Below are 13,603 nucleotides of genomic sequence, written 5' to 3'. Positions count from 1 at the left end.
AGAATGTCAATATCGTTTCATGCAGGAATATGTAGAATGTTAAAATCTGACCTTGCAGAAATATTAAGAATGTCAATATCTTATCATGCAGACATATGTAGAATGTTAAAATCTGATTACGCAGAAATATTTAGAATGTCAAAATCTTATCATGCAAAAATATTTAGAATGTCAAAATCCGATGATTATGCAGAAATATGTAGAATGTCAAAATCTGACCATGCAGAAATATTTAGAATGTTAAAATCTGATTACGCAGAAATATTTAGAATGTCAAAATCTGACCATGCAGAAATATTTAGAATGTTAAAATCTGATTACGCAGAAATATTTACAATGTCAAAATCTGACCATGGAGAAATATTTAGAATGTTAAAATCTGATTACGCAGAAATATTAAGAATGTCAATATCTTATCATGCAGACATATGTAGAATGTTAAAATCTGATTACGCAGAAATATTTAGAATGTCAAAATCTGACCATGCAGAAATATTTAGAATGTTAAAATCTGATTACGCAGAAATATTTAGAATGTCAATATCTTATCATGCAGACATATGTAGAATGTTAAAATCTGATTACGCAGAAATATTTAGAATGTCAAAATCAAACCATGCAGAAATATTTAGAATATCCATCTATACCATATCTAGCATGTCTACATGAACTTCAGTTGTTTTGTTGATGTCACCTTTGACCTTTGATAAAGAATCTACATATTTTTTCAACTGAGTGCTTGTAATACTCTTGTCTATTTCCACCCGGTTTCTTATCAACATCATTGCAGCCTCCTAGTTACTATTACCATAACTTTTTCATGTATAGTGACATCTTTTATTTTTGCAGGAATCCATGCACCATTAAGTTACAATGATAACGTGTTATACTGTAAAACGAATCTGAATTCATGGCACCTCTTTCTATAGAAGAGGAGAATTATGTCCGGTTAGCGTTGTTTTTAAAAGGAGTGACACCTAGAGCAGTCCGTACTTATTTTGACAGAGAATTTCAACCTATCTCTCTACCATCAACATTAAGTAGAAGCCACAACAATCTTTTGGACTTAAAAACAAAGAGAATCATAAATCAGGCGCAGTGGAACCTTTTGATTCCAAGAAATGGTACGTTTTTATTTGACTGCAAACATTTTGTGATTAAGATTACACTAACAAGTAGCGGAGGGGGCATTGAGTTTAACCCTTGTCCGTCTGTATGTACGTACGTCCCTAGGTCCCAAAATTGGTTTCCGTTTGTCTAACTTGAGATTACCTCAACTTCCACCAAATGTTATTAGACTGTTACACAATGATAATTACTGCTAAATGCAAATCAAGCTTGAATTTTGGTAGTGTCTTTCTTAAAGTTTTAGAGCTATGACCCTTTATAAATGGAAAACGTACAACATTTTAGTTTCCGTTCTCCTTGCTTAAGTTTGCCTCAACCAAATGATATGAAACTTTTACAAAATACTTATAACCACAAAGCACAGATCAATATTGAATTTTGGTAGCGTCACTTAAATGATTCTGGGGTTGTGCCTCTTTATAAATGGAAAAATTGCTATTTTTTTAGTGTCCTTTCTCTAACTTAAGTTTACCTCAACTAAATGTTATGAAAGAGGGACAGTCAAACTCATAAATCGAAAACAAACTGACAACACATGCTTATTACCACTTAATACAGATCAAGTTTGAAATTTGGTCGTGTCACGTTTACTGTTCTTGAGTTATGCCCCTTTATAAACATCACAAGTAATGAAATTTTTGTTTTTGTTCTCCCACTTTTCTTTACCGCAACCAATGTTATGTGGACAAAGTAAAATCACAAAAATCCTGAACTCCGAGGACAACACAAAGTTGAATTACCTCACTTACACTGCTTTAAAATTATGTATTTGGAAATGTGCCAATAACTTTAGTACATGTATAACATGTATAATAAACTCTATTGAAAATTTGCCTATAACTTTAGTATAATAAACTCCATTTAAAATTTGCCAATAACTTTAGTATAATCAACTCCATTTAAAATTTGACAATAACTTTAGTATAAGAAAATATAAATCTATGAGATTTAAACACAAGGTTTGAAACCACAACATGAAGGTTGGGATTGAATTTGGGAGTTATGGTCCCTATGGTTTAGGAATAAGCGATCAATAAGGGTCCCAAATAAGCCTTTTTCTAGTGTCCAGAAATAACTTGTGGAACGGTGTATGGAATTGTCTAAAATTGTAACAAAAGTGTCCATATCTGAAATGAACTCATCATAGATACCTGGATTTAAATTTTGTATTTACGCCTGTTTGGTCTACAAAAGACACATTAGTGACGCTTAGTTCCAAAAAGTTAAAAAGCCAAATAAAGTACGAAGTTGAAGAGCATTTGACACCAATATTCCTTAACGAATTGCCGAAACTGAAGCTTAACCTTTCCTGAGGTAGAAAAGCTTTTGTATTTTAAAAATTCAAAGTTTTTGGAAACAGTTAATTTATAAATATGACCATATTAATTTATAATTCATGTCAGCACAGAAGTGCTGACTTCTGGGCTGGTGATACCCTCAAGTAATTTAAACTCCACCAGGAGTGGTATCGATCCAGTTTTTGTAAATACACTCATCATAGATACCTGGATTTAAATGTTGTATTTACGCCAGACACACGTACATGGCAGATGAATAGGAGTGGTGTAATAGGTTGGGAGTTTTGGTGGTAATGGCTGAATCTGTTAAGGAATTAGGGTAAAAAAAGGAGAACACAAGGGTTTCCTGGTTAACAGGGTTAATGGACAATTACGCTAGCTTTCTTTTGTGATGTTTGGTGTTTTTTTGTGTCTATGTGTTTGCTAGTTCTAGTATGAAATATTTTTTAGCAGTTTCTAGAAACATCAAATACTGTGATTTAAATACGTATAATATTATAATATTGTATTTCAAATGGTTTAGTGGTAAATGCATTTTTATACTCCGAATGGATTATTCTTTGTTTGTTATGTTTTTTGCATTAGAGTTATCTCCCTTACAATGGTACCTAGTCAGAAGCCTCTGGCCTTTGTTAAATTTTTTAATTATTTTTAATGTTAGTTCATTTTATATATTTCAGAGCTCAGTTTGACATCCATTAACACTGAACTAGTATATATCTTTGATTAGGGGTCAGCTGAAGCACATGACCAGGTGCGGGATTTCCTCACTATATTGAATACCCGTTGGTGGCCTTCCGCTGTTTTCTGCTCTTCGGTCGGGTTGTTGTCTCTTTGACACATTCCCCATATCTATTCTCAATTGTATTAACAAAGGAAAGACTGGGATTGATTATGATGGTTAATGCTCCATTCAAATATTTTGGGGGTTCTATTTTTTTAAAAAGGTTAATATTTTTTTCCGAATGTTTTCGATTTTTTTTTTCTAACATGTTTCAAGAAGAAATCTTCAATTGCTCAGTCATGTCAGTATTATAGATTTGTAAGATTTATTTTGTGTCAGATACCTATATTATGTTAAAAAATGTATCACAATCCAAATTCAGATAGTATGAAGCTTGAATATTGTGTGTCCAAATTTCCTCCATCTGTTCAGGGTTCAAACTCTGTGGTCGTATCAAACTGTGCTCAGCAAAGCATTTTATTGGTGATTATCTTGAATATTATTATAGATAGAGATAAACAGTAAACAGCAATAATGTTCAGCAAAATAAGATCTCAAAAACAGATATATAAATGGCTAAAAAAAGAACATGGGGTTTAAATGAAGGCTTAGCCTATATCTCTGAAACTAATGCATTTAGAACAAAATTGACAAATTCAATTATAACAAAATGCTCATTAGGTTAAGATATATCAGTCCTATAATTTTCAGACGAATCAGACAACCCGTTGTTGGGTTGCTGCCTCTGAATTGGTAATTTTAAGGAAATGATGCATTTTTTGGTTATTATATTGAATATTACATGTATTATAGATAGATATAAACATGATATAAAACTTAAACAGCAATAATGTTCAGAAAAGTAAGATCTAAAAATAGGTCAACATTACCAAAATGGTCAGTTGACCCCTTGAGAAGTTATTACTTGTTAAATTCAATTTTTAACACTTTTTCGTAAATTTTTGTAATATTTTACAAAAGTGTTCTCCTCTGAAACAACTGAGACAAATTTAACCAAATTCGACCACAATCAACATTATAGTATATAGTTTTAACAATGTGTCTGATTAACTTGCCTGCCAATCAACATGACAGACATGGCTAAAAATATATATCTATGAATCAATTGTAAATGAAAATATAAGGTGAGCGATACAGGCTCCTTGGATCATCTAGTTTTTTTGGAGAAAGACGGCTTCAAACCGTCAATTCCGTATTTGGTTTAACAGACTGCCAAGCATCTCACGTCAATCATTTTGTTTTATAGTATAAAAAATCCTCAAAATGTCATACTGAAATTGAAGAGAAGGAGACCCACAAATGAACCAATTGACTTAAAACACTTTTTTTAAACAGTTCTCTTCTGTTTCTCGTGAAATTATCGTATCTTCAGCTCCCCTTTCACACTATTGTCGTTTCTTTAACGATCCGGAAAATCAGTATTACGAAATATTATAGTTTAGATATATCCAACTTAGTAACGTCATTGTTGGAATCCCACACTACGCTAAAGCAGGGATACCATTTACAGAATTCTCGTACTAATTTAAAATTGGTATTTGTTTAATCTAAACATAAAATGTTTGCTGTAGATGATTCAAACATCAACATTCAATGGTTTTTTTTGTATGTCAACTTTCACGTTAAAAATGGGGACACTTGAGATTTAGGGAGGGAAACAGCAGTTTTCATTCTTTCTGTAAAATTCTGTTTTTAGAATCTTCCTTCAATATATGAGCACCTCAATTGATGAGTAATTATTCACTATATAGAAATAAAAGTTAATGTGTATGAACACTTAAAATGTGACATGTAATATATGATTCCATTAAAACCAAATAGTGTGTACCAATATAATCATGATTATCATTGTAATATAAAAAAAAAAAGATAAAGAATTGAAAATATGCTTTTTGTAGTTTAAACCTATTTATTCCTGAAATTTACAAATATATCAAAATAAAGGTTTTGAAACAAGCTTCACACAACTTATATCAATAATATTTGTTTTTACAAACGTGTGCATATATTCCTGTAATGAGAGTTGTAACTGGAAACTTTATCAATGGACAATTAAAACTGAATACATTTTTCAGTCCTCTCTTTCTTGAGAGAAAAAAAAATCTTAAGTAGAGTACTGCCACAAAACATGAAGAAAAGTCCAGCCTGCAGTTCAGTGGAACACAATTCAATATTTTAAATATGTTGTAGTAGTTTTTAAATGACAGAATTCAATTGAATTTTAAAGAATTAACTTCAACTTTATTCAAATGATTTGATTTATGAGGTGCATATCTCTTCTATTAGTCCAATTTGACTTCATGATGAATTCTTGACTAAGGAAATGAAATAACATTAAACAACAATTATTTTCATTATTCTCAACCTTCCTACATGTTCTAGCTGTTTTTTTACTAATTCTTTGTATGAAGACTATCAAAACATGCGAAGGATACCCCCAAAAATAGAAACAATTGCCGTCTCTTCCCTCAGAGCTCTTCAGCTCTTTGATTTTTTTTCTTGTGATGGCTACTTAGCATAACAATTCTTATTTATGAATTAACATCTTTAAAATTCTTTTTACATACTTGTAACTTAGTTGTTGGTTACTTTAGTTCACTTCTAAATCGATGGCGTAGATGGTTAAAGGACAAACTCTGTGTTATATGCGTATATGTTGAAACTATAAAAAGGGTGAGTCAGAGACATTGCAAGTGAATAATTCACCATAAATGTTTCTTAGCTTATGATGACAAAATTGTTACATCCTGGTTGACAAAAGCGAATATTCATTTCATTTTTTCATTTTCTTTAATGCTGAACAAAACATAATCATATTTTAGATTGTTTATACATCGCGTAACTAGTACTCAATGCGAATAAACACAAAATTGCCCAAATATTAATTGCACTTTGTTAAATATAAAACAAAAAATCTATTTGTTTGTGGAAAAAGTCAATCTTAAGATGCTCTGTAAATGGTAAAATTTTAAAATGAAAGACATATGTGCAATAAAGGGGAACTACCTGTCATATTCATGTTCACCTTTTTGACTCAAATGCTCCTATTTGATTTATAACAATACTAAACATTTGTCCAAATTATTAAAAGTCTAAAATAAACAGGGCATGGGGTCGATAATATGTATCTTTGTTTCGTATTCATTTTCACTATCGAGTTGACCTCCGATGACCATATAAGCGATATAAACATTATTAATATTAGTTAATATGTTCTTTGAAAATGCAATGCAGAATTATCATTCCTTGCCATAATAAATGAAAAATGTCTAAATATCTGATGTTGTTAGCCTTTCCGGAAAAAGAAAATATTTGATTATAATCCGGGCTATCAAATCATAAATTCTGTCTGTAACTGCCTTTTCGGCACATTCACTCTTTTATAAGTTGTTGTGGTTTGTTCGATTTCTCAGATATCATAATCAATGAAGGCTATTTAAAACAAAATTATGCCTCAGTGTGACAAACATGGTAAAAATTAAAGTCATTTCAAATATATGTTCTATTATTCTATTTTCAAGTTAATCCAGAGACAATCAAGCTTACAAACGTACCATTGGTTAATGCAAAACAATTAAAACAAAAAATTGAACAACATTTTACTCATAAAAATACATCAACTTGTCAAAGGAAATAACAGCATACTATAATCAACTTACAAAACTAGATAAGTAGTAATTTATCAATGTAAATTTTGTGTTTGATGTATTAAAAGTAATAGAGGATTTTCCTGCCAGTTCTTTACCTTATATACAAGGATTTTTTTTTAAATAACTAATTTTCACCAATTTTTAGTGTGTTCTTAAATATTTAATAACTAAAGTTTTATATTTCTTTGATAAATTCAACTTTATATAAAAATTACATGAAATCAAATATATATGATCTCATTACTTCCTATGAAAATTTCACACCAATTGCTTCAGTTAATGTTAGGCTTTTCTTCATTTAAACATTACAAACATATGTTTTTGATCCTTTTGTTACACTCCTGACATATTTTGTCAGTAACCATAAGACTGTTCTAAATGGAATGTTTATAAAATCAGTACATGCAGTAGTGATATCAATTTTAAATTTACAATCTCACAAAAAAAAACCTGTTAGTCACTTGATTGCACATTTTTTTAATTTCTTATCGAAAAGCAATCTTTTAATAGGTTTAACGTGTATAACACTTTAATTGTTTAAGAATCTTAGATAAAACGTGACAAAGAAAATACTTTTCAAAACAGATTGATTATTCTCTGACTTTCTCGTTACATTGTAAAGATATTACAATTTTTTTTATAAGGAATCATGTTGAGTTTTATAAAGATAGATAAGCTACATCAGAAACTGAATGTCAGGAGTGTAACAAATGGCTGAAAGTGTTTTGTCTATCAGCTCCTAAACATTATTGTGTCATGTGACAATAAACTTATCAACGCTTTTTTTTTCTAATTACTTCTTAAAAATGGATTTTAGAATTAAATAATAATACCGCAGTCTCACTAGGCCACTATAGCACTACGATCTGTGTAAATCGCAGTAATGTCATAATATTGTCGTGGTGAGGTCTTCTAGATGTGATGAGCGTGACCAACTTTAAACATGTTCAAAACAATCGTGGTGCGGTCGTGGCGAAGTCAGATCGTAGTAGAAGCGTAGTTAGAGCGCAGTAAGGTCGTGGTAAGATCGCAATGGTCGCTGTACCGTCGTTGAGAGAGCGTAACAAAAGCGTGCTTTTATTCGGAGAGACTGCGCTACTAACTCACAGTGATGTTACTACGACCATCACGTTATCAAGGCGACTTCCACTACGATTATACCACATTTACACCACGCTGTCTAGGACGATAGTACGATTCTAGCACGCTCATGTCGTCCTTATCACGCTCTTCTTACGACCTGACTAAGTTCATACTACGACCATCATGCTCTTTGTCATTGGCACATGAAATATATAAAATTAAAGCTCTCCAGGTTTTATTTCTCTGCATGTAATTTGGATTTAGTGTCCTTTTTCTTGAACATCGTCATTTGAGCTTGATGGACCAACAATGATTCAGGTTGCATTGGTCGGTCTGACATCTATACCAGATCAGGATTCGTTACTACCAAAGCTCCCTCTACTTCTACATTTACTACTAAAACCAATACCACGTGTTCTGGTAGATTTTAGGGGCATGACTTTGCTGTGTTCGAGAAATCTACGTAATAATCAGAAATATAAGGAATGGAACAGTATGTATATTGAACACAATGTAAACGTTCTTGCTGAGAACGAAGTAAGATTGCGGTATGGACATAGTATAATCGTGGTAAGAACGTAATATAATCGCAGAAGAAGCGTGGTAAGATCGTGTTGCAATCGGATAAATCGTGGTATGGTCGTAGTGAGAACATTATGAGCGTAGTAAGATCATGATAATCGTAGAAAAGGCGTGGTGAGAACATGATATAATCGTAGCGGGATTGTGTAAAAGCGTAATATGGACGTAGTATCATCTTGAAATAAACGATTTTAGCACTATAAGTAATAATTTTCTGTTGTTTTCAATGTTACAGGGATTCCCGATTCTAAAACATTTGATGTAACATTGATGATATGTTTGATCAGAAACTTGACATCTATTACTCAGCCAATCAATGGATTTGACAGTCTACCACTACAAGGGGAAACATCTCCAGGATCTGATCTAGCAAGGATAAAATTTTACAGGAATAAACTAGCTCATCATGATAGTAATGAAATAGACACTGTTTATTTTGATACAGTATGGAGAGATATATCAAATGTAAGTTTGTCTCGACATTTATACTTGTAGATATGTTTAACATGTTGGATAATGATTCCATTGTCAATAGAAATCTCAAATGAATTTATATTTGAATAAAGTAATTACTAACCTTTTCTTACTAAGTGAATTAGCACCAGTTGCTCTAATATCTAAATGCCTTTTTGGCCTTTTGGGACTGATGATAGACATCGTCAATCCATTATCGTAAACGTTTTAAAAAACCTTCTACCCTGAAACTAGGCAAATTGCTACCAAACAGGGAAACTGTGCCTGAATGTTTCTTTGGGTATTTTTTTCTAAGTTGGGGATTTAATTTATCAATAAAAATGGGTCAAGTTTCTAGAAATAGAGACAAGGTGGTGAAATGTAGTTTTTAGGTAAAGATTTCATGAAAAGCAATCAAAACCTTATGGGACTGACTTGATATCTAAATCTTACAAGACTTATCACTACCTCAATTGCTCCACAAAATATAGGGCATTGATCATAACGTTCTATACATCCTATCCATGAACATTTCCAGAAACTAATATCAATGTAACATATGTTCATATATCCAAGGCACAAATTGATATTACACTTATCAAGCATATTGCCTAACTTTTGCAAGGTGGAGAGGCGGAGGAATATACTATCTGTTCTAAAAAATATATATGATGTCATTCATACCTGCCATCTTTTTAAAATGCCCATTGGGGTTTTACATGCACGATTACTCTTCAGTCCTAAAAAAAACTCCAAATGCATCTTAATATTGTTGTTTGCTTCTTCATACTTTTTAAAGCCTAGTCATTATAACATTAATTGTTTTGTTTGAGATTGTAGACAAAATTGCTCTTTCAAAATTTCCATTTGGGAGCTTTTAATGGAGAAAATTCCCCACAAATAGTAACAGTTGGCAGGTATGGCCATTGTTAAAGCCATTTTTTTAAATTTGAGTTAATTTCCGTTGTCTAGAATTGCTGTTAAATCAACAACAGCCAATGCAATATTTAGTTTCACTTCTCACTGATAAATTGAAGCAATCTTTATCCTCAGTGCTACAAGCACTTTGATTGGCTTATATCATTGTTCATATCTCAAAAATTAAAGTAGCAGTTACACAACCGGCAGATAAAACATTATCAGCAGATCAAGCTCTATCTAAGTTAAGATTTTCTGATAATATGACAATCCATTTTGGAATTATTGTCAATTTTTATACGCCCGTTTATAATAGTAATAAGGTATATCGTTGTCCATCCATCGTCAACATGTCGGTCAAATAACCTGAAAACGCTTTAACCAATTAGCATGAAACTTTTGTGCATTGTTTATTTCTATTGACTATCTCCCTTTCAATATTTATAAATTTTAGATTTTACGTTTCCGAGTTGAGGGGTTTTATTCTGAAAGGGTTCCGCAAAACCCAGTGAATTGCCTACTTTTGCTGTTGTCTATTCCATCCATACACGATACACAGAGACTTTTAACACCTTCAAATATATCAAATTATTGGTGCTATCAATAACTGTTGTGAACATCACCGCCATTATTGACATTTGTGGTTCGTCTGATACTTGTTCAAGTCCTTTCAGCATCACTGATAATGAAATCATCATCGCCATTTTGAGCTACTTGCAAGTTTTACTTATTCATGTTATTCCTCCGAAAAATTCTCAAACCGATCCACTTAACTATCGGACATTTTTGTATTTCAGAATGTTACAGACCATAAGCTGACATTTTACTATTATTTACTACCAATTCTGTGTCACTAACAAGGAGTAGTCGAGGGAGGAAATTGATTGAATAGGTTTATTTAGATTACCCAAAAAAGGGGCGCGACCTTTTGCAAACATGGGAAAAATTCAATAACCGTGCCCACAGAAGTCTAATTATTATTTGATTTTAGTCTGCTTGGAATTGTAAAACGCATTTTTCGTATTTTTGTTTCATTATCTTTTTTCAATAAATCTTAAAATCAAATTTGTCTTTCCTTCCAAGTTACATTTTCTTGACCAAAAATGTTTGCATCCCTTGTTCGCATCACATGGCGACGGCTTATTTCGTTTGTTTACGCTACCAAACTTTCCTTGTATTGCAGTAAATATTTGGTATCAAATTCAGTCAAAATAGGTATTATCAAACTGTGATATATGCAAGCTTCCTGAAAAGCAATAACTTTTTTGGCTTAAATGTAGATTTCTCAATTTTACTTGGAAGCATGTGTTAGAAAGTGATTGACGATGCCTGAAGACATGGTTATCTTGAAAATGTTAATACAAATAACTTGCATATTTGTTATTATTTGTTATCATATGCTCTTGACTATGCTTTATTGTTGGTCCGTCCATCCATACCAAATACTCAGAGACTGTTAAGACAAATAACTTGAATACTTGGTAGGATTATTTATTATCATATTCCATTGACCATATTGTACTGTCTGTCTATCCATCCATACACAATACTCATTGACAGTTTGACAGATACCTTGCAAATTGGTAAAATAGTCCCTAACCGTCGAAGTCGAAGTGGACTTAAAGTTTGCACTTTGTCTGTCTGGCTGTCATTACATTACATTGTGTATGGATAAAAGATGTTGACATTTTCAAGATAAGTTACCAATCTATATTAGTTTGTGACAAATGATAGAAAACAGTCTTTGGAACAATAAATTATAATTGATTATAATTTGAGAATATATTTAGACATTGTACTACATCTTATCTAATTTCAGGGACCTATTTATCATATCTAATGTTTGAGTATTTTCCACACTTTTTTCATTATGCTTTAAAATATTGATTGGTAATTGATTATATATAGTTTTATAACGACAAGTTACAGATCAAGTTCAAATGTTTTCTTCCGTCTGATATATTTGTGCAGAGTTTTGGTCCTTGGACTTGAAAAATTCTGTCATATAATCAGTTTTCCACACTGTTTTTTGTCTTGCCTGAAAATACATGTACATGTATTGACTTGATATTTACTTTTTGTTCACACCATGACAAGTCATGAAACAAGTTTGCATATTATTTCAGTATATTGATTTTTTACCTGGTAGGGGACTTTAATTGTATTGCTTTGCAGTACTCTTATAGTGTTTGTTTGTTAGAATATTCCCTTGACTATATTGTGGTCTGTTTGCCTATTTATACACAAAACTCAAAGAATGTAAAGACACATACATGTAACTTGCATATTTGGTAGAATTATGTGTTATCATATTCCCTTGACCATAGTGTACTGTCTGTATATTCTCTGGACTATACACTACTTTCTGTCCATCTCTCCATACTCAATACTCAGAGAATATTACAGCAATGTGTTCAGACAGATTACTTGCATACTTGGGGGAATTTTTTGTAATCATATTCCTTTGATCATAGTGTACTGTCTATTTGACGGTCCATTTATACACAACACACAGGGAATGTTACAGCAATGTGTTAAGACAGATTACTTGTATACTAGGTAGTATACGTTGTTATCATATTCCCTTGACCATATTGTACTGTCTGTCTGTCGGTCTATCCATTCACAATATACAGATAATGTTTAGACAGATTACTTGGATACTTGATCTGATTATTTGTTAGCATATCCCCTTGACCATAGTCACTGTGCTTAAACGGCTGTGGGTAACTTAAGTTACCCACAACTCAAGATGGGGCCGCCTGGCATCGGTAAGAAAGTTTGTCCCTTCATAATAACGATACCATGAATACAACAGAAATGGTCAGTAATTAAAAAGTTATATAAATCTTGTATGGAAACTCTGCAATGCAAAAAGTGAATAAATACTATAAAAACTGTTACAGCACAATTTTCCAGAAAACTTAAAATGTCCGTAACTTGAAACAAAACTAGTCCGAAACTTTTTAATTATACCAATAGGGTTGTCTGTAACTTGTGCATGCTGTCCGTAACTTCCAAAGAATCGAAATTCGATATTGTTTAAAAGAAATGATAAAATAACAAAAAGACCGAACTCCAAGGAATATTCAAAACGGAATAAAAGTCCTTTATCAAATGGCCTATATAGTTTGCACTTTATCAAATGGCCTATATAGTTTGGACTTTATCAAATGGCCTATATAGTTTGGACTTTATCAAATGGCCTATATAGTTTGGACTTTATCAAATGGCCTATATAGTTTGGACTTTATCAAATGGCCTATATAGTTTGGACTTTATCAAATGGCCTATATAGTTTGCACTTTATCAAATGGCCTATATAGTTTGGACTTTATCAAATGGCCTATATAGTTTGGACTTTATCAAATGGCCTATATAGTTTGGACTTTATCAAATGGCCTATATAGTTTGGACTTTATCAAATGGCCTATATAGTTTGGACTTTATCAAATGGCCTATATAGTTTGCACTTTATCAAATGGCCTATATAGTTTGGACTTTATCAAATGGCCTATATAGTTTGGACTTTATCAAATGGCCTATATAGTTTGGACTTTATCAAATGGCCTATATAGTTTGGACTTTATCAAATGGCCTATATAGTTTGCACTTTATCAAATGGCCTATATAGTTTGGACTTTATCAAATGGCCTATATAGTTTGGACTTTATCAAATGGCCTATATAGTTTGCACTTTATCAAATGGCCTATATAGTTTGCACTTTATCAAATGGCCTATATAG

At 31.9% G+C, this 13,603-nt stretch overlaps 1 protein-coding gene and 1 long non-coding RNA gene across 2 annotated transcripts in view; one reads left to right on the top strand and one right to left on the bottom strand.

Moving 5' to 3' along the window:
- LOC143055563 (uncharacterized) overlaps positions 1 to 13,603 on the bottom strand; it is a 436,292-nt gene that overhangs the window by 31,075 nt on the left and 391,614 nt on the right. The window lies entirely within an intron of this gene.
- LOC143055112 (uncharacterized) overlaps positions 859 to 13,603 on the top strand; it is a 28,895-nt gene continuing 16,150 nt past the window's right edge. Inside the window, exons 1-2 of the mRNA XM_076228255.1 lie at positions 859 to 1,124; positions 8,722 to 8,951. Coding sequence (XP_076084370.1) covers positions 911 to 1,124; positions 8,722 to 8,951 — 444 coding nt within the window. The 5' untranslated portion in view covers positions 859 to 910. The remainder of the gene's footprint in view (positions 1,125 to 8,721; positions 8,952 to 13,603) is intronic.

Source organism: Mytilus galloprovincialis, chromosome 12 (genome assembly GCF_965363235.1).
Source record: "Mytilus galloprovincialis chromosome 12, xbMytGall1.hap1.1, whole genome shotgun sequence".
Classification (NCBI taxonomy): domain Eukaryota; kingdom Metazoa; phylum Mollusca; class Bivalvia; order Mytilida; family Mytilidae; genus Mytilus; species Mytilus galloprovincialis.
The sequence above is the reverse complement of the archived record's forward strand: the minus strand, read 5'-3'. Positions and strand labels throughout refer to the sequence as shown.